This window comes from Coregonus clupeaformis, chromosome 28 (assembly GCF_020615455.1).
Source record: "Coregonus clupeaformis isolate EN_2021a chromosome 28, ASM2061545v1, whole genome shotgun sequence".
In the NCBI taxonomy this organism is placed as follows: domain Eukaryota; kingdom Metazoa; phylum Chordata; class Actinopteri; order Salmoniformes; family Salmonidae; genus Coregonus; species Coregonus clupeaformis.
The window spans coordinates 21,014,831-21,041,207 of NC_059219.1; the positions used below are offsets into that span (position 1 = coordinate 21,014,831).

General features: G+C 44.2%; 1 protein-coding gene across 1 annotated transcript in view; it reads right to left on the bottom strand.

The window, feature by feature from the left end:
- Positions 1-3,500: 3,500 nt before the first annotated feature.
- The window catches only part of atg5 (ATG5 autophagy related 5 homolog (S. cerevisiae)), a 30,195-nt gene continuing 7,318 nt past the window's right edge, over positions 3,501-26,377 (bottom strand). Inside the window, exons 7-8 of the mRNA XM_041881496.2 lie at positions 12,272-12,389; positions 3,501-4,931 (exon numbers count right to left, since the gene is read on the bottom strand). Coding sequence (XP_041737430.2) covers positions 4,795-4,931; positions 12,272-12,389 — 255 coding nt within the window. The 3' untranslated portion in view covers positions 3,501-4,794. The remainder of the gene's footprint in view (positions 4,932-12,271; positions 12,390-26,377) is intronic.

Below are 26,377 nucleotides of genomic sequence, written 5' to 3' on the forward strand. Positions count from 1 at the left end.
AACTTCAAAGGCTGTTTCCTCGTTAAAACAGACATAATTCTCTCCATCCTTTGAAGCAGGAGGAAAAGAGAGAGATGGACAGAGAGGGATGTTTGTAGAGAAAGAAACAAGGAGATGTGTTTGGTGACTAGTTTACAAGAAGTGGAGACTGGGACAGGATGACTATTTCCATATTCCACAGAAAGAGACCACGTCACTCTTGAAAAGAGATTAGATCGGGAGATAAACATGGAATAATAAGGGTAAACAATAGTGAGATTCAGAAACTACTCTTTTAAAGGATTTTTTAAGAGACACATAACAACCCCATTAAAACGATAACTCAAACCAGAACAGGAACAAAAAGACACAGGCATAGCCCAGAACTACAGTATAAAACAATTTCATTTTTAATTCAATGTTAATTCTACACAAAAACATTTTTACAGCATTGTATTGTAATCATTGCAGTAAGTAGCAAAAGACAGAAAAGCAAGCCACTGCAAAATAATATATTTGCAAAGAAATAAAATGAAAAACAGAAAAAGAAATAAAATGCAAATGGTTGTTGTTTGTTGCGGAGTTAACAGTGTGAAAAACGCTGACTCCAGGTAAGATCTGAGAGTTGAAGATAGCATTCGTTAATCAATAAATATATTTAATTAGTAACGTTTCCACTGACTGGATGGTTCTATGCTTGATCCTGTGCTGTAAGTATGATCGCTGTCACCAAGAGGAAGTAGAGGAATGGAGAAAAGACAAAAAGCAGAGGAACGGAAAAGTATCTCAGAACTCGTTTACAAATTGACTAGTCTTTGTGAGAGAGAGAGAGAGAGAGAGAGAGAGAGAGAGAGAGAGAGAGAGAGAGAGAGAGAGAGAGAGAGAGAGAGAGAGAAAGAGAGATGGAAGCAAAACAACAGTATTTGTAAATAAGCTCAGAGTCCAAATATAGAAATATAGAGCACAAATCCCCGGTAGTGAGCTTGTGCCGAGAAAAGGCCTGTTGGCCGCCTCAGCTATGCACTCTCATCTGCTCTTTCTCCCTAATGTCCTGGGGGGATGCAGCATGGAGGGAATACAGTCATGGATTCCTCTAAACTACTAATCACTCTCATGTGTGTCTGATACCCTCTGACTGCTCTGTAACGAGTTCAATTCAAACAAATGTCTGAGTGAGCTCGGTTTCGCGGAATCTAGTGCCAATGACTAGGACAGTAAGGGTTTGGCTATTGTTGGAACACATTTGGGGGAGCATTTGGGGTTGTTGCAGCAAAAAAACACACACGTCAATCATCACACCGCCTAAGTACAGAGCGTGACCTCTGACCTTTCGTTGCCACCTCAGCCTTAATGACGCATCCGGGTCTGATTTCTAATGGCCTTGGGGGGGGGGGGATATAGCCATGAATTAAAACACGGCAACAACCACAACAGGATGAACTAAGTGATGACCTGGGGAGCAGAGGGACAATGGGAAAACTGGGGTCAGACATTGTGTCCCACATATAGGTAACTCCCAAAATAAAGGAAACACTTGAGCAACTGAGGGATGCAAAGTATATTGAAAGCAGGTGCTTCCACACAGGTGTAGTTCCTGAGTTAATTAAGCAATTAAAATCCCATCACGCTCAGGGTCATGTATAAAAATGCCCATTTGCCCATTATTTTGGCTACCATGGCTTGAAGAGATCTGAAAAAGAGCATCCGCTAAATTAATCAAATCTGAGAGACTGAAAGAGGGGTCTCAAAGAAGCATAGGGGGTTTAAAGGGGTGTGTGTCTCAGTCACCAGATATCAACTCAATTGTACACTTATGGGAGATTCTGGAGCGGCGCCAGAGACAGCGTTTTCCACCACCATCAACAAAACACCAAATTATGGAATTTCACGTGGAAGAATGGTGTTGCATTCCTCCAATAAAGTTCCAGACAAAGTGCATTGAAGCTGTTCTGGTGGCCCAACGCCCTATTAAGACACTTTATTTTGGTGTTTCCTTTATTTTGGCAGTTACCTGTACTTCCCCATTGTTATTAATAATAATGTGGTGACACTGGCACAAAATGGTTGTCGAGGATCACTTTGGGTGAGTTGCGAGACATGCTGCCAAAGGGCTTGGAGATCTGAGGAATGGCAGTATACACATGCAATAGAGATATCGCAGGCTCTGCAATAGAGATACAGCCAGAGCTGTCAGTATTGAGCAACTCAATCCAATAGGTTGACTGGGAAATCCCATCAAGACAAGTGTGTCAGCAAGATGAGAGGGAGTCTAGCTCTGCTTTTGATCATCAGCTTGTGTCTTTGTGACTGAGCACACACACACCGTGCCTTCAGAAAGTATTCACACCCCTTTACTTTTCCCACATTTTGTTATTTCATTGATATTTTGTGTCACACACACACACACACACACACACACACAATACCCCATAATGTTAAAGTGGAATTATGTTTTTCAAAATAAAATTAAAAAATTAAAGCTCAAATGTCTTGTGTCAATAAGTATTCAACCCCTTTGTTATGGCAAGCCTAAATAAGTTCAGGAGTAAAAATGTGCTTAACAAATCACATAAATTGCATGGACTCATTCTGTGTTAAATAATAGTGGTAAACATTTATTTGTCACTACAAAGATACAGGCGTCCTTCCTAACTCAGTTGCCGGAGAGGAAGGAAACTGCTCAGGGATTTCACCATGAGGCCAATGGTGATTTAAAAACAGTTACAGAGTTTAATAGTTGTGATATGAGAAAACTGAGGATGGATCAACAACATTGTAGTTACTCCACAATACTAACCTAAATGACAGAGTGAAAAGAAGGAAGCATGTACAGAATAGAAATATTCCAAAACATGCATCCTGTTTGCAACAAGGCACTTAAATAATACTGCAAAAAATGTGGCAAAGAAATTCACTTTTTGTCCTGAATACAAAGCGCTATGTTTGAGGCAAATCCAATACAACACATTACTGAGTACCAATCTCCATATTTTCAAGCATGGTGGTGGCTGCATCACGTTGTGTATGCTTGTCATCGGCAAGCATACACATAACGTATAAACGGAATACACCTAAGCACAGGCAAAATCCTAGAGGAAAACCTGATTCAGTGTTCTTTCCAATAGACACTGGTAGACGAAATTCACCTTTCAGCAGAACAATAACCTAATCTACACTGGAGTTGCTTACCAAGAAGACAATGAATGTTCCTGAGTGGCATAGTTACAGTTATGACTTAAATCGGCTTGAAAATATATGGCAAGACATAAAAATGGCTTTCTAGCAATGATCAACAACCAACTTGACAGAGCTTGAAGACTTTAAAAGAATAATGGGAAAATATTGTACAATCCAGGTGTGCAAAGCTCTTATAGACTTACCCAAAAAGACTCATAGCTGTAATCGCTACCAAAGGTGTTTCTAACATGTATTGCCTCAGGGGGCTGAATACTTATCTAATCAAGATATAGTAGGGTTTTATTTTTTTGTATTTTGTTAATAAATGTTAAAACAATTTCCACTTTGACATTAGAGTATTTTGTGTACATCATTGACCAAATTGACCAAAAATTACAATGAAATCCATTTTAATCCAACTTTGTAACAAAATGTGTAAAAAGTACCCATACAAACGTGTACATACACACACGTATGCACACGCCTACCCCTCAGACCGTACCCCCGTCAAGCCCAGCCCCGACTCAGAGCTGTAAACTCCCACACACGTGTACATACCCACACGCCTACCCTTCAGACCGTACCCCACGTCGAGCCCAGCCCCGACTCAGAGCTGTAAACTCCCCTATTCCCATCCTCCTAGGCGGCGAATGAGGAAGCCTGACGTGCTGAGACAGGTGTGACATCATCACAAGCTTCCCTCCCCTCCGACTGCAACAACACACTCCAAATTACATGTCTGGCTCCGTCTCCCTTTGACACGAGACACGCAAGAGAGAAGACAGACAGGATTCCATTCGGACTCTTCACACCTTCCTCACCCCCTCCATGCCCCTCTAGGAGACTATAAATGATGTCTCTAATTACAACACACAGACACACACAACCCCAAGGCTTGGCATGGAGACAGGAGTTTAGCGGTCTCATTAGCAGCAGGAGGAATTCCAATAGATAATTAGCTATGGAGATGAGAGAGCATCGGCAGTAAATGACACATGAGAGAGAAAGAGTGGGAGGGAGGAAGAGAGAGAAGAAAGAGACAGGAAATACAGTGAGAGAGGAAGATGGAGAATTTACAGACAGAGAGAGCGAGAGACAAAGAATGAAGTCTTTAAAAATCCCCTTTCACTCCTCAGTGGCATACAGTACAACCATGTAAACTCAGTGTGACTTTATGAACGTCCAGCCGTTTAGCGCATGACGTGACTTGGGAAAACTAAGGCAACTTCTGTCTGTAGGGGGTCCCACTAGGCATGTCTGGGCCCTGTCTCTTTCTCTAGGAGGAGGAAGAGGAGAGAGGTGGTGGTAAGCTGAATCTCCCTGCCTCTCTTTTTTAACGGATGATCTCTCTTTCAGTTAGGCCTTCCACATTTTGGGCAGAACAACTTTCCCCAAACAGGTAAAGGTCCAAAAGAGAAGGAGGGCGGAGGAGGAGAGGAAAAGAGATGAAGAGAACAGAGAAGGGTACATTTTCTCCGGTGGGCTCCTGTTTGGGACAACTTGAATGAGATGACGTCACACTGCGATTGCGTCACTCTTCGTCCCCCCAGTCACGTGGGTTTTCCTGCTCTCTAAAGAGTCCGTTCGGAGTTTGCAACATTCCCAGTTGCCGGGTGTTACCAAACTTTGCCAGGGGTGTCAGTCGCTAGGCGCGGGTATGACGCTGATGTGGAGGAAGTTATCGGGGTGACTGAGGTGCTCGCTCAGCCACTGCAACGGGGTCTCCAGCAGGGGCTCAATCCCATGGATCACCACCTGGTAGCGCTTGGACTCGTCTGTATTAGGAGAGAGAGGAGGGAGACATGGAGGGAGGGAGAGGGGGGGGGGGATTGAAAATACTTTTGACTTTGTGTCAGACTCCATACATTTCTATTCCTACAAACAGAAATGCTCAAAAATTCTTTAAACATCACTACTCATAGATTGTAGCGTGGGTTGGTGGTAAGTGTGAGAGCGTGTGTCTGTGTGCAAGCGATAGTTAAGTGAGTGTGTGTTTAAGTTGTCCCTCTCACCTCAGAGTGACCGAAGCCTCTCGGCTAGCGACAGACAGATGAATCAATCACAGTGACCAGGCCTGACCCTGGGACTGACCACAGGTCACACAGCAAGACAAATGAGCCTCACTCACTATGACGGCCCGACGAGGTGTGTGCGTGTGCGTGTGTGTGTGTGTGTGTGTGTGTGAGAGAGAGACTGAGTGTGAGTTAGCATGATCATCTGCATGCGTTCTCTGTGTTTGGACGTATGGCTATGTGCATAATATGTGTGAAAGATTGCCAGCAGGTAAACGTATCTGAATGGGTGTGAATGTGAGTAAGTCTCAATGGGCATTTGTTGTATGTGTGTACATTGATGTCTGTAAGTTACTGGTTTTACTCAAAGCAACAGTAGCCCCACCCCCTCAGAGACACTAGGGCCCCAGGTCACGACCTTTCACCCACACATATCAGAGCGCTGAGGGGAAGGGCGGGGTCAAACACTAGAGGGCCGTAGTCAAGTCATGTAGGAGCTCATTGTCTATATGACTACACACACATACACTGACCGTTTCTCCTCATACGGTACCAAAAGATGCATACCGTTGCATGTACACGTAATATCTGAACGACCGTTACAATCGTTTGAAACATCTGTCTGAGTGTGAAGCATCTAGGGTTAGTAAGGATCTCCTCAGGCACACCCACCTGCAGACTGGCACACAGTATGGATATACAGTGCCGTGAAAAAGTATTTGCCCCCTTTCTGATTTTATCTATTTTTGCATATTTCTGATACTGAATGTTATCAGATCTTCAACCAAAACCTAATATTAGATAAAGGGAACCGGAGTTTACATATAACAACATTTATTTTTTATTAACAAGGTTATGCAACACCCAATTCCCCTGTGTGGAAAAAGTAATTGCCCCCTTACACTCAATATCTGGTTGTGCCACCTTTAGCTGCAATGACTGCAACCAAATGCTTCTTGTAGGAATTTTGGCCCACTCTTGCATGCAGAATTGCTTTAACTCAGCGACATTTGTGGGTTTTCAAGCATGAACTGCTTGTTTCAAGTCCTGCCACAACATCTCAATTGGGATTAGGTCTGGACTTTGACTAGGCCATTCCAAAACTTCAAATGTGTTGCTTTTTAGCCATTTTCATGTAGACTTGATTGAGTGTTTTGGATAATTTTCTTGCTGTATGACCCAGCTGTGCTTCAGCTTCAGCTCACAGACGGATGGCCTGACATTCTCGTGTAGAATTGGAGGGCAATGTCGTCAAAAAGTATACTTTTGATATTGTCATAGAACATTCTTCCAAGAGTCTTGATGATCATCCAGGTTCTTCCAGGTGCTTTTTGGCAGACTTGAGTCAAATGTTTGGACGAGATGGGTCCCATTATGTCTGATGAAAACCAAACACTGCATTCCACAGTAAGATCCTTATACCAACAGTCAAACATGGTGGTGGTAGTGTGATGGTTTGGGGATGCTTTGCTGCCTCAGGACATGGACGACTTGCCTTAATAGAAGGAACCATGAATTCTGCTCTGTATCAGAGAATTCTACACGAGAATGTCAGGCCATCCATCTGTGAGCTGAAGCGCAGCTGGGTCATGCAGCAAGACAATGATCCAAAACACATTATCAATTCTACGTGAAAATGGCTAAAAAGCAACATTTGAACTTTTGTAATGGCCTAGTCAAATTCCAGACCTAATCCCAATTGAGATGTTGTGGCAGGACTTGAAATGAGCAGTTCATGCTTGAAAACCCACAAATGTTGCTGAGTTAAAGCAGTTCTGCTTGCAAGAGTGGGTGAAAATTCCTCCACAGAGATGTGAGAGACTGATCAACAACTACAGGAAGCATTTGGTTTCAGTCATTGCAGCTAAAGGTGGCACAGCCAGTTATTGAGTGCAAGGGGGCAATTACTTTTTCACACAGGGGAATTGCGTGTTGATTAACTTTGTTAAATCAATAAAATATATTTTTTTAAATCATTATTTGTAAACTCAGTTTCCCTTTGTCTAATATTAGGTTTTGGTTGAAAATCTGATAACATTCAGTATCAAAAATATGAAAATATTGAGAAAATCTGAAAGGGGACAAATACTTTTTCACAGCACTGTATACTACAGATGTCCCCAAAGAGTTTTTATGTGTATGGTTTAGGCCTATCACATTTAAATAACATGATCCCACACCTGCTGTTGAGAAAATAAAACAATGACTGCATCACCAATTGTGGCCTGTGTTCATGATGCCGTTCCAGCCATGTACATTTTAGTCATTTAGCAGATGCGCTCATCCAGAGCGATTTACAGGAGCAATTAGGGTTAAGTGCCTTGCTCAAGGACACATCAGACTTTTCACCTAGTTGGCTCGGGGATTCGAACCAGCGAACTTTTGGTTGCTGGCCCAACATTCTTAACCGCTAGGCTACCTTGCCACCCTATGTACAGCCATGCATAGCAATTTATATGTATAGCCTATGATCAATACAGTCACAAGTACTGACATTCATATTGCAATCACACTTTCTCTGTCTTTCCCTCTCTCTTGACAGTAGCAGGCACACGTTGGGGGAGGAGGGGCGCTCCCCTGGCACTCTCATTATGACACATGGGAAAATCATCCCAAATACACACAACTTGAATATCCGTACACAGATTGTATGGTCTGGTGGGCCCTCGTATGGTTGCCATGTCTTTTTCAGAGGGTGGAGACCAACGTGATTCACCTTTATTTCTCCTCTGAAACGTTGTGAAAGTGCTGTATCATAGTGGAAGGATTTAGAGTCCTCTAGATATAATTATATTGTGTATTCTCCATGGATCCTTCTATACTGTGGCCAGAAGGTGTGGGATATCTCATAGGTTTCACTGGAAAGTTGCATCATATTAGGACAGGGATCTTAGAAAGACTGACTGACAGAGATGTTTTCTCATCTGAATCACACTGTGCTGCTGTGAGCCATTAACATGGGTTGTGTTCCAAATGGAACCCTATTACCAGAGACCTATGGGCACTTCTCACAAGCAGTGCACTATTTAGGGAATAGGGTGCCATTTGGGATGCATGCATGGTTGTTATACATTACTATAGTGTTTTGGGATTGGGGCCAATACAGTTATGTGTTTGATTAATGTTAATGGAATTAATCAAAACACATAACTTTATTGGCCCCAATCCCAAAACACTCTAGCAATGTAGCAATGTATAACTCCATAACTTATTTCCAAAGAGGAATACTACCACCAAAGTTTGTATAAAAATTTTAAATGACAAATTTGCACACTCATGAACACACATTGCGGTTGTGTATTGCGCGACTAACAGTCAAGACATTATGTTTTGTTACTTAAGTATAGCCAAGTCCTATTTAAGACGGCCGCAACCCCATTCTTCCCTGCAGCGAGGCCAGCCAAGACTAAACAGTTACACCAGAACTCGACCAACACACTGACTGGCCAACAAGAAATATGTGTTTATTTTAGGGGGAACTGACAGGTGTAAATCTATCAATAAATCTCTCTAGACCTGAAAGACATGTTTGTCTTTATGATGTCTCATAAGAGTAATTTCCTTCAGGAAGTTAGGTAGTTTGTTGTTTCATGAAATATACTCAACTGCATTTTCAAAAAAAGAACAGGGAAATGGAGTTTGCAGGTATACAATAAATAGACCATAAGGTATTGACTTGGATACCTCTGTCTCATTTCTGCCTCCCCCTACTCAACACCTAGCAACACCTCACACACCCATCGTCCCTCATATCAAACTAACCACTGAAACCCAGAACACCCCCGCTCTCTGAACAGTGAGACGGCCCGTTTGATGAGAAGAGACTGGATTCGCTATTGATACTGACTGTGGTGTTCTGTGTGGGCGGATTGGCCAATAGTTTCACTCCTTTGTTCTGTGGGCTGTACCATGAATGAGTAAAATCAATAAGAGGGGTGTGTAGGCGAGTATTGTTGGCGCGTGGGCTTGTCAGTCGGGGGGATTTCTGCATTCTCCGCTTATTAGAAATATCACCACAAAACTAGTTTTTCTTTATAAGAAACATGTCACATCTGTAAAGGACATGACGGGGGAATTCTCGTAAGGCTTCGACCCTCCGAGAGGCAATTATTTCTGAGGCTTGTTCAATTGAATTTGTCCTTCGTCATACATGGGGAGAAACGTGGTACTGTTCAGACATATCTCTCCTGTCTCTAACCCAGTCAAACCATGTCTAATACCTTGGTCAAAACAAAGCGTTCGCAGATGTCAAAGCTGACCAACCGACCGCTAATCAGAATAAGATGTTGACGTTCGATTTTCCTGCGTGGGTGGAAGAACGTCGGTCCGGTCCGGCAACAGTACGACTCATCTGAGTATTATGCTGCCATATGCTGGGAATCCCCAGTTAATATAACCCCTGGTTACAAGTTTCGTTGGGTTAGTTCAGTTTGACAGGTTTCGGGATCCTTGAACGGCCATTAAGGCTTCCAGACAAAACAGAGGGGAATGTTTTAAAAATGTTGGTTTGATGTTTGAAACATCACAGAGTCGAGTGCAGAGAGATCCTTATCCGATTGGTCCTCACAAGGAATCGGGTCCCCAGAATACGTCAGTGAACAATGCCACCATTAGGCTGCCTGAGTACCCCCCCCAGTCCCGCTAACCCAAACACACCACTATAATCCCCCGCTATCACACACACCCATCTCCCCAGCGAGGAAGAGAGGGAAACACAACAAACGACAGGAGACAAAGCAGCACTTTCACCTTATTCAAGCCAAGCCAACCACCCTCCTCAGACAGAGCAGGGAGAGGAGAGAGGGAAGGAATTGAGAAAAAATGGATAAAAGAGATCATATAAGTACAGGAAGTGGATAAAAAAAAGAAAATATAGCGGTTCTTGATGAAGCAAGAGAGAGTGGGAGAGAAGGAGCGAGCAAGACAAAGACATGTGAGGGAGGCAGACAGAGAGCGAAAGAGAGAGAGAGAGAGAGAGGCAGGCAGATAGACAGAGCACTAGTAATGGTAGTGGTGCATTGCTCCATGCTGGTGATTCTCCTGCAGGGTCCTCTGTCTCACATCTCCATTGTCTGCTTATCTACTTCCTCTGCACACCCCTCTAGACACTACCTGTTTAGGCTGCCTCTCTCTCTCTCTTTCTCCATCGCTCCCTCTTCTCTCCATCTAGTGTCTCTCCTCATTCCACTATTTATTTTCCTTCACCTCTCCCTCGCTTTTCACTCTTTCACATGAGGGCAACTATTTTCCCTCCTTGAGCCTCTTGTGTGTTTTTATCTCTGAGCGTTGATCTCTAAAAGTCCTCTTTTACGATGTAAATAAAATAGACCTACATCATTCCTGTAAGATGCAGAGTACCCTTTGATAGCACAATGAGGAAAAAACAGGTCTGCTTTCTCTTGTGGGACTGTGTGTGTACTGTGTGTGTGTGTGTGTGTGTGTGTGTGTAAGAGGTATACAATGAGGGAAAAAAGTATTTGACCCCCTGCTGATTTTGTACGTTTGCCCACTGACAAAGACATGATCAGTCTATACTTCTAATGGTAGGTTTATTTGAACAGTGAGAGACAGAATAACAACAAAATAATCCAGAAAAACGCATGTCAAAAATGTTATAAATTGATTTGCATTTTAATGAGGGAAATAAGTATTTGACCCCTCTGCAAAACATGACTTAGTACTTGGTGGCAAAACCCTTGTTGGCAATCACAGAGGTCAGACGTTTCTTGTAGTTGGCCACCAGGTTTGCACACATCTCAGGAGGGATTTTGTCCCACTCCTCTTTGCAGATCTTTTCCAAGTCATTAAGGTTTCGAGCCTGACGTTTGGGCAACTCGAACCTTCAGCTCCCTCCACAGATTTTCTATGGGATTAAGGTCTGGAGACTGGCTAGGCCACTCCAGGACCTTCATGTGCTTCTTCTTGAGCTACTCCTTTGTTGCCTTGGCCGTGTGTTTTGGGTCATTGTCATGCTGGAATACCCATCCACGACCCATTTTCAATGCCCTGGCTGAGGGAAGGAGGTTCTCACCCAAGATTTGACGGTACATGGCCCCGTCCATCGTCCCTTTGATGCGGTGAAGTTGTCCTGTCCCCTTAGCAGAAAAACACCCCCAAAGCATAATGTTTCCACCTCCATGTTTGACGGTGGGGATGGTGTTCTTGGGGTCATAGGCAGCATTCCTCCTCCTCCAAACACGGCGAGTTGAGTTGATGCCAAAGAGCTCCATTTTGGTCTCATCTGACCACAACACTTTCACCCAGTTCTCCTCTGAAACATTCAGATGTTCATTGGCAAACTTCAGACGGGCCTGTATATGTGCTTTCTTGAGCAGGGGGACCTTGCGGGCGCTGCAGGATTTCAGTCCTTCACAGCGTAGTGTGTTACCAATTGTTACCAATTGTGTTACCAATTGAAATCATTGACAAGATCCTCCCGTGTAGTTCTGGGCTGATTCCTCACCGTTCTCATGATCATTGCAACTCCACAAGGTGAGATCTTGCATGGAGCCCCAGGCCGAGGGAGATTGACAGTTATTTTGTGTTTCCTCCATTTGCGAATAATCGCACCAACTGTTGTCACCTTCTCACCAAGATGCTTGGCGATGGTCTTGTAGCCCATTCCAGCATTGTGTAGGTCTACAATCTTGTCCCTGACATCCTTGGAGAGCTCTTTGGTCTTGGCCATGGTGGAGAGTTTGGAATCTGATTGATTGATTGCTTCTGTGGACAGGTGTCTTTTATACAGGTAACAAGCAGAGATTAAGAGCACTCCCTTTAAGAGTGTGCTACTAATCTCAGCTCGTTACCTGTATAAAATACACCTGGGAGCCAGAAATCTTTCTGATTGAGAGGGGGTCAAATACGTATTTCCCTCAATGCAAATCAATTTATAAAATTTTTGACATGCGTTTTTCTGGATTTTGTTGTTGTTATTCGGTCTCTCACTGTTCAAATAGACCTACCATTAAAATTATAGACTGAGCATTTCTTTGTCAGTGGGCAAACGTACAAAATCAGCAGGGGATCAAATACTTTTTTCCCTCACTGTATGCAGTACAGGTGTAATTAGTGTAGTGCAATGTCTATGTGTAGGTACGTACCATCGTTGGATATCGCCACGGGGTACACCTCCTTCAGCAGATCCCCCAGTGTGTGTGTGTGGCCATCGGGCAAGATGGGGCGAAACAACTTCTGGATGAACGGCCTGTCACTCATTGTCTACACGGAGAGGGGGGAGAGGAATCAGAGCATGACAAATAAATTACATACAGTGCCTTCAGAAAGTATTCACACGCCTTGACTTTTTCCACATTTTGTTGTGTTACAGCTTGAATTTAAAATGGATTAAATTGAGATTTTGTGCCCGTGATCTATACAAAATACCCCACAATGTCAAAGTGGAAATTTGTTTTTAACATTTTTCACAAAATAATCAAGAATTAAAAGCTGTAATGTCTTGAGTCAATAAGTATTCAACCACTTTGTTATGGCAAGCCTAAATACGTTCAGGAGTAAAAATGTGCTTAATAAGTCACATAATAAGTTGCATGGACTCACTCTGTGTGCAATAATAGTTTTTAACATTCTTTTTTTATGATTACCCCATCTCTGTACCCCACACATACAATTATCTGTAAGGTCCTCAGTTGAGTAGTGAATTTCAAGCACAGATTCAACCACAAAGACCTGGGAGGTTTTCCAAAGCCTCGCAAATAAGGACACCTATTGGCAGATGGGTAATACAAAATAAAGCGGAAACTGAATATCCCTTTAAGCATGGTGAAGTTATTAATTCGGCTTTGGATGGTGTATCAATAAGTCACTACAAAGATACAGGTGTCCTTCCTAACTCAGTTGCCGGAGAGGAAGGAAACCACTCAGGGATTTCACCATGAAGCCAATGGTAATTTTAAAACAGTTACAGAGTTTAATAGCCGTGACAGGAGAAAACTGAGGACGGATCAACAACATTGTAGTTACTCCACAGATACTAACCTAAATGACAGAGTGAAAAGTAAAAAAATATTCCAAAACATGCATCCTGTTTGCAATAAGTTACTTAATTACTCAAGTACTTTTATGCAATAACACAATTCCACTAATGCAAGAACATTAAATTAAGTGCTTATTCTAGGCTACACGTCATGACTAGATTATTTTGAGCACAGACCCAAGCCCTCAGGAACTGCGCCTCAAATGAATATGCCACTAAATAGGCCAAAGTCTCTGACGATTCAATCAGAGCCTACTCTGATTAAAAGTTAGTGGCAATACAAGGGAGGCTGGTGGGAGGAGAAATCGGACGATGAGCTCATTGTAATGGCTTATAGGTTGTTATCAATAAAACGTCACAATACGTTCGATTTGGCTGCTGGGAACCCCCCAGCTTCGTTAAAACCATTGACAACTACGTGCCCTTTCAAGAGATTGTTAAATGTTATAACGATTTGGTTTTAATATCATCACCTCTTGAAGAGGATAGTCAGAAATACAAATTATTCCATCTATCATCAGAGATATACAGCAAGTTTACTACATGCTTTTCATGTAGTAAACATCAATTTATCATGTAATTTCAGATACAGTGGTGTGAAAAAGTGTTTGCCCCCTTCCTGATTTTTTTTGGGTTTGCATGTTTGTCACACTTAAATGTTTCAGATCATCAAACAAATTTAAATATTAGTCAAAGATAACACAAGTAAACACAAAATGCAGTTTTGAAATGAAGGTTGTTATTATTAAGGGAAAACAAAATCCAAACCCACATGGCCCTGTGGGAAAAAGTGATTGCCCCCTACAACCTAATAACTGGTTGGGCCACCCTTAGCAGCAACAACTGCAATCAAGCGTTTGCGATAACTTGCAATGAGTCTTTTACAGCGCTGTGGAGGAATTTTGGCCCACTCATCTTTGCAGAATTGTTGTAATTCAGCCACATTGGAGGGTTTTCGAGCATGAACTGCCTTTTTAAAGGTCATGCCACAGCATCTCAATAGGATTCAGGTCAGGACTTTTACTAGGCCACTCTAAAGTCTTTATTTTGCTTTTCTTCAGCCATTCAGAGGTGGACTTGCTGGTGTGTTTTGGATCATTGTCCTGCTGCAGAACCCAAGTTCGCTTCAGCTTGAGGTCACGAACAGATGGCCGGACATTCTCCTTCAGGATTTTTTGGTAGACAGCAGAATTCATGGTTCCATTTATCACAGCAAGTCTTCCAGGTCCTGAAGCAGCAAAACAGGCCCAGACCATCACACTACCACCACCATATTTTACTGTTGGTATGATGTTCTTTTTCTGAAATGTGGTGTTACTTTTACGCCAGATGTAATGGGACACACATCTTCCAAAAAGTTCAACTCGTCTCGTCAGTCCACAGAGTATTTTCCCAAAGGTCTTGGGGATCATCAAGATGTTTTCTGGCAAAAATGAGACGAGCCTTAATGTTATTTTTGCTCAGCAGTGGTTTTCGTCTTGGAACTCTGCCATGCAGGCCATTTTTGCCCAGTCTCTTTCTTATGGTGGAGTCATGAACACTGACCTTAACTGAGGCAAGTGAGGCCTGCAGCTCTTCGGATGTTGTTGTGGGGTCTTTTGTGACCTCTTGGATGAGTCGTCGCTGCGCTCTTGGTGTAATTTTGGTCGGCCGGCCACTCCTGGGAAGGTACACCACTGTTCCATGTTTTCGCCATTTGCGGATAATGGCTCTCACTGTGGTTCGCTGGAGTCCCAAAGCTTTAGAAATGGCTTTATAACCATTTTCAGACTGATGGATCTCAATTACTTTCTTTCTCATTTGTTCCTGAATTTCCTTGGATCTCGGCATGATGTCTAGCTTTTGAGGATCTTTTGGTCTACTTCACTTTGTCAGGCAGGTCCTATTTAAGTGATTCCTTGATTGAGAACAGGTGTGGCAGTAATCAGGCCTGGGTGTGGCTAGAGGAATTGAACTCAGGTGTGATAAACCACAGTTGAGTTGTGTTATAACAGGGGGGGCAAACACTTTTTCACACAGGGCCATGTAGGTTTGGATTTTGTTTTCCCTTAATAATAACAACCTTCATTTCAAAACTGCCTTTTGTGTTTACTTGTGTTATCTTTGACTAATATTTAAATTTGTTTGATGATCTGAAACATTTAAGTGTGACAAACATGCAAACAAATAACAAATCAGGAAGGGGGCAAACACTTCTTCACACCACTGTATAAGGGTAGCCTCATGATATCGCTTAATATTGGCCACCATTAATTGGATATTTGAGTGATATAAAATGAAAGTGAACTATACCTGAAAAGTATAAGTGGTTTAGGTTAATTTCCCATCATTTGTGGGCTCTGCCTGTCAAGCAACAGAAGGGTGCATTTGTCGATGTACTGTTAGCTAATAATGTCGGTAGAAACTTTGTACAGTTGGCTAAACAGTGGTAAGTAGACCTAATGTACTTTTCCTCTCCAACTGCAACGTAGACCTACATAGTGAAGTTAGCTAACATGATCCCTTTTCAACATTGTTTTTAAGAGTTTAATAACAATTGCTGCTGACAGACATGATAGGCACTGAGGTTAAAAAAAAATATATATATATATTGGATATTCGGTTTTCTCTCATCAATAGCTATTAAAACCAAGCATGCCATGACTATGAAGATGGTATATTCTGAATCAGGGGAGGATGGACAAAAATCCACAATTTTATTTTCTCCATCCTCCCCTCATTCAGAATACACTGACAAAACATTAGGAACACCTGCTCTTTCTATGACAGGCTGACCAGGTGAATCCAGGTGAATCCAGGTGAAAGCTATGATCCCTTATTGATGTAACCTGTTAAATCCACATCAATCAGGGGAGGAGATTTTCTAGCCTTGAGACAATTGAGACATGGATTGTGTATGTGTGCCATTCAGAGTGTGAATGGGCAAGACAAAATATTTAAGTGCCTTTGAATGGGATATGGTAGTAGGTGCCAGGCGCACCAGTTTGAGTGTGTCAAGAACTGCAATGCTGCTAGGTTTTTCACGCTCAACAGTTTCCTGTGTGTATCAAGAATGGTCCACCACCCAAAGGACATCCAGCCAACTTGACACAACTGTGGGAAGCATTGGTATCAACATGGGCCAGCATCGCTGTGGAACGCTTTCTACACCTGACGAATTGTGACTGTTCTGAAGGCAAAAGGGGGTACAACTCAATATTATGAAGGTGTTCCTACAGTTTTATACACTCAGTGTATATCATTTTCATAGTCATGGCACATTTTGTGTAAGAGCTATTGAAGATTGAAAGCCAGAAGAAAAAAAGAAAAAGAAAAAAAAAAAATATATATATATATATATATACACACTGCTCAAAAAAAATAAAGGGAACACTTAAACAACACAATGTAACTCCAAGTCAATCACACTTCTGTGAAATCAAACTGTCCACTTAGGAAGCAACACTGATTGACAATAAATTGCACATGCTGTTGTGCAAATGGAATAGACAACAGGTGGAAATGATAGGCAATTAGCAAGACACCCCCAATAAAGAAGTGGTTCTGCAGGTGGTGACCACAGACCACTTCTCAGTTCCTATGCTTCCTGGCTGATGTTTTGGTCACTTTTGAATGCTGGCGGTGCTTTCACTCTAGTGGTAGCATGAGACTGAGTCTACAACCCACACAAGTGGCTCAGGTAGTGCAGCTCATCCAGGATGGCACATCAATGCGAGCTGTGGCAAGAAGGTTTGCTGTGTCTGTCAGCGTAGTGTCCAGAGCATGGAGGCGCTACCAGGAGACAGGCCAGTACATCAGGAGACGTGGAGGAGGCCGTAGGAGGACAACAACCCAGCAGCAGGACCGCTACCTCCGCCTTTGTGCAAGGAGGAGCAGGAGGAGCACTGCCAGAGCCCTGCAAAATTACCTCCAGCAGGCCACAAATGTGCATGTGTCTGCTCAAACGGTCAGAAACAGACTCCATGAGGGTGGTATGAGGGACCGACGTTCACAGGTGGGGGTTGTGCTTACAGCCCAACACCGTGCAGGACGTTTGGCATTTGCCAGAGAACACCAAGATTGGCAAATTCACCACTGGCGCCCTGTGCTCTTCACAGATGAAAGCAGGTTCACACTGAGCACATGTGACAGACGTGACAGAGTCTGGAGACGCCGTGGAGAACGTTCTGCTGCCTGCAACATCCTCCAGCATGACCGGTTTGGCAGTGGGTCAGTCATGGTGTGGGGTGGCATTTCTTTGGGGGGCCGCACAGCCCTCCATGTGCTCGCCAGAGGTAGTCTGACTGCCATTAGGTACCGAGATGAGATCCTCAGACCCCTTGTGAGACCATATGCTGGTGCGGTTGGCCCTGGGTTCCTCCTAATGCAAGACAATGCTAGACCTCACGTGGCTGGAGTGTGTCAGCAGTTCCTGCAAGAGGAAGGCATTGATGCTATGGACTGGCCCGCCCGTTCCCCAGACCTGAATCCAATTGAGCACATCTGGGACATCATGTCTCGCTCCATCCACCAACGCCACGTTGCACCACAGACTGTCCAGGAGTTGGCGGATGCTTTAGTCCAGGTCTGGGAGGAGATCCCTCCGGAGACCATCCGCCACCTCATCAGGAGCATGCCCAGGCATTGTAAGGAGGTCATACAGGCACGTGGAGGCCACACACACTACTGAGCCTCATTTTGACTTGTTTTAAGGACATTACATCAAAGTTGGATCAGCCTGTAGTGTGGTTTTCCACTTTAATTTTGAGGGTGACTCCAAATCCAGACCTCCATGGGTTGATACATTTGATTTCCATTGATAATTTTTGTGTGATTTTGTTGTCAGCACATTCAACTATGTAAAGAAAAAAAGTATTTAATAAGATTATTTCATTCATTCAGATCTAGGATGTGTTATTTTAGTGTTCCCTTTACTTTTTTGAGCAGTGTATATACACACAGCTCTGGAAAAAATTAAGAGACCACTGCAAAAAATATAAGTTTCTCTGGTTTTACTATTTATAGGTATGTGTTTGGGTGAAATTAACATTTTTGCTTTATTCTATAAACTACTGACAACATTTCTCCCAAATTCCCCCCCCAAATATTGTCATTTAGAACATTTATTTGCAGAAAATTACAACTGGTCAAAATAACAAAAAAGATGCAGTGTTGTCAGACCTCAAATAATGCAAAGAAAATAAGTTAATGTTCATTTTTAAACAACACTATACTAATGTTTTAACTTAGGAAGAGTTCAGAAATCAATATCTGGTGGAATAACCCTGATTTTCACAGCTTTCATGCGTCTTGGCATGCTCTCCACCAGTCTTTCACATTGATGTTGGGTGACTTTATGCCACTCCTGGCGCAGAAATTCAAGCAGCTCGGCTTTGTTTGATGGCTTGTGACCATCCATCTTCCTCTTGATCACATTCCAGAAGTTTTCAATGGGGTTCAGGTCTGGAGATTGGGCTGGCCATGACAGGGTCTTGATCTGGTGGTCCTCCATCCACACCTTGATTGACCTGGCTGTGTGGAATGGCACATTGTCCTGCTGGAAAAACCAATCCTCAGAGTTGGGGAACAATGTCAGAGCAAAAGGAAGCAAGTTTTCTTCCAGGACAACCTTGTACGTGGCTTGATTCATGCGACCTTCAGAAAGACAAATCTGCCCGATTCCAGCCTTGCTGAAGCACCCCCAGATCATCACCGATCCTCCACTGAATTTCACAGTGGGTGCAACACTGTGGCTTGTAGGCCTCTCCAGGTCTCCGTCTAACCATTAGATGACCAGGTGTTGGGCAAAGCTGAAAATTGGACTCATCAGAGAAGATAACCTTACTCCAGTCCTCTACGGTCCAATCCTTATGGTCTTTTGTAAACCTCAGCCTGGCTCTTCTTTGCTTCTCATTGATGAAGGGCTTTTTTCTAGCTTTGCACGACTTCATCCCTGCCCCTAGGAGCCTGTTTCGAACCGTCCTCGCCGTGCACTTCACCCCAGCTGCCGTTTGCCATTCTTTTTGTAGGTCACTTGATGTCATCCTACGGTTGTTGAGTGACATTCGAATGAGTTGGCGGTCATCCCGGTCAGTAAAGAGTCGTTTTCGCCCTCTGCCGGTCTGTAGCTTTGTTGTCCCCAATGTCTGCTGCTTGACCTTGTTCTTATGAACCTCCGTCTTTGAAATGTTAAGGATGGAAGCAACCTGACGCTCACTGTATCCCTCTGCCAGTAAAGCCAGAATTGAACCCTTCTTTTCCTCACTCAAAACGTACCTTTTCAACTCTTTTAGCATGGTCAATAGTTATTTTTTGATTAATATTAATTTTGAGGTAGTATAAGCACTGTTTTTGCCATCCAGCTGGTCCTATTGCAAGAGGATAGTGATGACCACAGCGGTGGTTTTTATACTTTTCCTCGTTAAATAAAATTTGGTTCAGGTGATCACCTAATCAGTACCTATTTCAGTAGAATGAGGTGTGCCTGTGATCGAATTCAACAGACACTGGAATGGACTGGCTGTCATACATGTAGAGATGCTGATTTAAGAAAAATGTGCAGTGGTCTCTTACTTTTTTTCCAGAGCTGTATATATATTGTGACGTCACGAGAGGCTACACAGCTTTCAGCGGGATTGCTCAAGTAGTGCAAGGAGACAAGGTTCAAACAAAACAAGGATTTTATTATAGGTCTTGGGAAATTAACGAAAATATAACAAAATTCTGTTCTCTTGTGGCTCTTTAAGGGTTAACAGTTCAGGGATGTCTCTTCCACATCCAAAGTCATAATTCTCACTCGCTCAGATAACTTTTCCCCAGCCTTACTGTAGTCCACGTTGCAGCTAGTGGCCAACCCAGCAAAAAGTCCTTCCAAATGTCTCTCACGTATTTCCACAGGTGCATATATCCAAAGGTGAGTATTTCCCAAAGGTAAGTATCTCCAAATCCTTATATTCCTCATGGACGTGGACGTGCAGCACTCTTGTCCTCCAGAGAGCCCCGGTTGGAGACTGTGTCTCTTCCCTTCCCAAACCTTCAGCTCATCAGCTCCTCATTTGTTTCAGCTGCGTGGGAAGATTGGCCATAGAGGGGTGGAGTTCCCGACCATACCAGCAGATGGAGCCATAGCTGTCTGGGTTTGCAGCCACCTCAGGGATGTAACGTCCCTCCAGGACACAGCCTCTCGTGACATCACACATCCCCCTCCTCGGGACCGACGTCCTCGTCGGGGTAAAGGCAGCGGAAGGCATCACGCCGGGAGAGGGCGTCCGCATTGCCGTGGTGCTTGCCAGACTGCTCTCTCTTCAACTCCTCCAACTCTAGGACCAGGGACTCAGGCTCCTGTTGTCTCTCCTTGAGTTTCTTACTGAACGCATCAGCCTTGGTTTTAGCAGAGTTTAGCTTCTGTTGAGCAGCTTTCAGTTCCTTCTCTCTCTCTGCCTCCGCATTCTTCATCTTGTTCTCCAACACCTTGTACTTCTCTTCTGCCTTCTTCTGGACCTCCTTACTACTGCGCAGGGTCTCCTCACACGCCTCGATGGTCCTGCGCAGCCTCTCCAGCTCCTCCTGTTGCTTAGGGAAGGAGCTCTGTTGGAGTTTAGCCTGGAGGATATCTAACTCTTCTGTCTTCATGTCTAACTGTTGCTTTAACAAAGCGATACCTCTCAGCGGTCCCCTTCAGACCAGACAGTTCTTTGTCCAGATTCTGTAGCTCCGTCTCTGTGTCGGTCTGGGCACCTGCCATCCCTATCAGAGCCCGGGCGGGAGTGAGTAACTCGGAGGATTGCACCGGAGCCTTCCCAGGATGAGTCTTGCCTCTCCGTTTCCGAGGTACTCGGGTTATCCTCTCCTGAGACTCTCTCCAGAGTGGGTAAAAGGCTGGGCAGTCTCGTCCAATTAGGACAGGGACGGGGAGGGAATCAACCACCCCCCGCCGTCGTGTGTATGGTTCCCCGTGTGCTGGTCATTGTAAGTTCAGTAATGGGGTATTCTCTGGTGTCCCCATGGACACAGGAAACTGGGAGGACTTTCCCCGGGGTCAGACACGTTGGGCCCACCAAATCCTTACGCACCAGGGTGGCCCGGCTACCAGAATCCAGTAAGGCCTCCACATCATGGTGATTCACAGTTACCGGGCAGGTGGGGGGTCGATCTGGGCCGCCATCTACGACTCCCAAGAGCGAGGCAAAACGGTGTGTGGGTGCTGAGCTGGAGGACTCCGCAGTGGGCATAGGTTCATCGGCTGGTTTCCCACACTGCCAGGAGATATGTCCCATCTCCCCACACCGGTAACACTGTCGAGTTTCCCCCTCCTGGTGTACTCTTCTTGGACCCGCCTGGTTTCTGGCTCCCCCTGGAGCCGGGATAAGTCCTGACGTGGCTGGGTTCGAGACCTTGGGGTCCTTTGGACGGGTTCTTCCCATTTGTGGTGGGGCCGCACTCCTGGGGTCTTTTCGGGAAGCATTCAGCATCTCCGCTGTGGCCTGGTACTTTTCCACAGCTTCCACGGTCAGATCAGCCGTGGTCAAGGCCTGTTGACTGATGAACCGTTTTGCCTCAAAGGCAGGGCGCGTAGGTAACGATCCACCATAACGGCCTCCACCACCGCCGCTGCTGTATTCCTCTGCGGATCCAGCCATTTCCTTGCGATTCGGACAAGTTCATGCATCTGCGCCCGAGGGAGGTTGGTCTGGTTGGAAGGTCCAGCTGTGAAAGCGCTGGGCCATACCAAACTTTGTGAGTCCATATCTGCTGAGGATCTCAGACTTCAGGGCATCATAGTCAGTAACCTGGTCAGGGCCCAGGTCCCGGACAGCATTCAGCGATTCCCCGGTTAGAAAGGGGGCTAACAGACCAACCCACTGTTGCTTGGGCCAGGCTTCCCTAGTGGCCGTGGCCTCAAATGCATGCAGGTATGCCTCAATGTCATCGGTAGCTCCCATCTTAGATATAAAGTCACTTGCCTTTATTGGGCGGGTATTTTGGACCACCCTCTGTCTCTGCAACTGCAATTCCTCTGCCTTCAGAAGGTTGGCTTTCTTTTGCTCCTCCAAGAGAGCCACGTTTGCTTGCATCTGGGCTTGCTGGCCAGCAACAAGGGCTTTCAATATGTCCTCCATTTCAGTCGGCGGGGAGCCTACGGCCAACTTGGAAAACTGGGTGATCAAACCTTCGGTATCCTCCTCTGACATGCACTATTAACGCTTGAGCGTGCCTGTATTCTCCACCATCTGTGACGTCACGAGAGGCTACACAGCTTTCAGCGGGATTGCTCAAGTAGTGCAAGGAGACAAGGTTCAAACAAAACAAGGATTTTATTATAGGTCTTGGGAAATTAACGAAAATATAACAAAATTCTGTTCTCTTGTGGCTCTTTAAGGGTTAACAGTTCAGGGATGTCTCTTCCACATCCAAAGTCATAATTCTCACTCGCTCAGATAACTTTTCCCCAGCCTTACTGTAGTCCACGTTGCAGCTAGTGGCCAACCCAGCAAAAAGTCCTTCCAAATGTCTCTCACGTATTTCCACAGGTGCATATATCCAAAGGTGAGTATTTCCCAAAGGTAAGTATCTCCAAATCCTTATATTCCTCATGGACGTGGACGTGCAGCACTCTTGTCCTCCAGAGAGCCCCGGTTGGAGACTGTGTCTCTTCCCTTCCCAAACCTTCAGCTCATCAGCTCCTCATTTGTTTCAGCTGCGTGGGAAGATTGGCCATAGAGGGGTGGAGTTCCCGACCATACCAGCAGATGGAGCCATAGCTGTCTGGGTTTGCAGCCACCTCAGGGGGATGTAACGTCCCTCCAGGACACAGCCTCTCGTGACATCACAATATATATATATATATATATATATATATATATATATATATATATATCGAAATTTCAACAACAAAAAAAGCTGTGATTTTTTCTCTATCCACCCCGATTCAGAATATACCATCTTCATAGTCATGGCATGCTTGGTTCAATAGCTATTGACGAGAGAAAACCGAATATCCAATATAAAACAAATTTGACCTTGGTATGATAGGCTACATTGATTGACAGACCACGTCAAATTGGCTAGCTAGCTAATAACAGATTACGTCAATATGGCTAGTAAACAAGCTAACTTTCAAGGGATAAACTAGATGGCTATATCCAAATATTGTTTAATTTGCTTGTCATCTATAGTAGTGATGACAGTAGTCCGACTGACAACTTTACCAGGACGAGGACTTGCCGATGTCAAGCTCTTTCCAAAAGACTAATCTCTGATGAAGCAAGCTAAATGACACGTTGTATGCTTAGCTAGCTAGCTACATTTCAAATGGATAGGCTACCGTCACGCATCTGAAATTACATGATCAATTGATGTTTAGTAATCATGAAAAGCACGCAGTTACTTGCTGTATTACTCTGATGATAGAGCTAAATGTGCGCAATTGTTTTGCATGGAATAATCTAAAATGTCTAGTTCTGACTATGCTCTTCTAGAGGTGATGATATTACAACCAAATAGTTATAACATTTAACAATCCCTTGAAAATGGCATGCAGTTGTCAATGGCTTTAGTGGAGCTGGGGGTCTCCTTGCCCCCAGCAGCCAAATCTAACGCTCTGCACCGTTTTGAGATGTTTTATTGATAACGACCTATTGAAGACAGGAGTCCACCTACAGACACATCTAGTGAAATATTGAAAGTGGTGCTTGCTACCCAATCTCTGATCTGAGGGCACATGAGAAAGGTGCCGTTCGCTGGATATGGTCCAGAAGATCAGGCGTTCGCACACGGACACCGGCGATGGAGTTGGCTATCAGTTCTGGGAAACCAGGGGCCTCCGAGGTGACAAACAGGGTGACAAACGGCGTGTCTGATACACAATAGCAACTAACCATGGAGCTGTGAAAAGGAAACCGGCGACGGGAGGGCTCGGGTAACGGAGTTGTAACTAACACCGCCGGGCGCGAGGTCGGGAAGGTGGCTCCAAAGGCGTGAAGCTGTCTCTCGGGTTACCAGAAAGAGTGACTCACTGACAGGAAGCGCAGAGTTTGTGCGGGATTATGCTGAGAGCTGGAGTGGAGAGAGTGCGATAAGTGACAGCTACTTCGTTGCATTTTTTAAAACCGTCATGAATAATTGACCTGGGTACCATACAAAGAGGGGGCCATTGATCCTGGAGAGAAGCGCGATACTTTTGGACGGTGACACTTTCTTTTCAGTTCGCGTGACACCAGAGCTAGCAGAGTACCACCTGGCGACACCCAAGAGCGATGCGTCATTAGCTCTCCGACGATGAGAGAGGTCAGGTGAAAAGAGACTCGCTCTCCCTGACTGATGTGAGCAAAGAAACTCAACCCATAGCCTAATTGCCTGTGTGGATTCAATCCGCCTAATTGACAGTAAACTGGTGGCTGAGGTGCACGAACGTCAATCAATATAATAATGATTATTATTGGCCCGTGACGTGAACGCGCAAAGGCGGTGAGGGAGGAGTGCCCTTCTCAAATCTAACAGTAATCTGCGCAGTATGGTGCATTGTCTAGAAACATAACATCTCTTTTCCATAAAATATATGTTTGAATTTTCAAACTAGTTTTCATTGGGAAGGCAGATAAGCAATCATTTACATTTTACATTTTAGTCATTTAGCAGACGCTCTTATCCAGACATATTTTTTTTTCATACTGGTCCCCCATGGGAATCGAACCCACAACCCTGGCATTGCAAACGCCATGCTCTACCAACTGAGCTACACTTTTGCATGTAAAAACACAGAATCCGTTCATTACTCCACGTGCTTAATCTAGTCTAGGCTGCGTTACTTTTGTTTTGAGCCGACTTCGCCGTGGACTTTGAACGGGGCACCTAGCTCACTCCCGGGAGCCAGCCCGGCTCTAAAATGAATGCAATCACTTTTCACCCGGTGACAACTCCTCCCACCGGGGTAACCGGCCCAGATAATCAAATCCCCCTCACTTGAGTGAGTTGGAGAGAAAGCGTTACCACTTTCCCCACTGAGCCCAAGACCTTCCATTGGTAAATAAAAATTCCAAGGGGGTTTTTTGGCGCTCTCATTTTCCTCAACCACTGAGGCACCATGTAATGTACAGTATACATGTAGGCTACTTCTCATGGAATTGGATGTCTCCCTCCTACATGAAGGAGCCAGTCTGTTTAGCTTAAACATCATAAACATAACACCTAGGTCTATAGCTTAACACTATACTGTAGCCTATAATATACCATGGGTTTGATTCCCTTTCCATTCATTCTATTCCAGCTCGTCCTCTGATTTCTCCCTACAGTAGTCCACACACACAACAGGGAAAAGGAATATTGAATAATATTTTGTAGGCGTGGGTATTCTGGGTGTTATGTAACATAATTAGTGAGTGAGACATTCTTGCAACAGTATGCCCAATGGCTTTCACATCTGTTGCCTTAACACCCACAAGCAGGGCTTGTAAACAGTTGTGTCACCGTCAAATCACCACGTAGAGACATTTAAGAAACTCTCAACCTAGTTTCCTAGAAGAAGGTGCCTCTCAAAACCAACATAAAAAGGTTAGTGGGGCTGCCATTCAGTTGATGAGTAAACATTTAGTCACAGGAGAAAAAGGTATACCTGCCGAGAAACAATGTAACCAGTCTCTGATACAAGCATCTAGTTTTGAATTACATTTGGTTGAGTTGTCAACTAACGTAAATTCAACAAACAAATTCACCATGTCATTGGATTTAGGTTAAAAGTTGGGTAAAAAAAATACTAAATGTTGATTACTTTTTGCAAATCCAATCAGTTTTCCACGTTGATTCAACGTCATCACATTAATTTTTTGGTTGAAATGATGTGGAAACAACGTTTATTCAACCAGTTTTTGCCCAGTTGGATTATAATTTTCACTTTCCGCGAGATTTAGTGGCTTTGGCACTTTGTAACACAGTGGCATCACTTTTGGAGCTGGAAACTGGCGGCCGACCGAGACTGGCGCATGCAATCACGAAGTGCGCACAATGGCACACTAGGACGCACGCGTGATGACGCACAGACACAGATAAATCCATCCCCTCAAAATCTCTTCCCTTTTCCATAAGGAGCACAGTCTAGCGGAAGTGAGTGCTCTGTTATTTAGAGTCAATGTTGTAATTAATTCTGTCTGCATAAAAAGCAGCACGTTATTTACACTAAAGACCGCAATTTGATGTCAGAGGGGGGCCTGCAGGTTGAAATATAGTCATCAATGGTGAC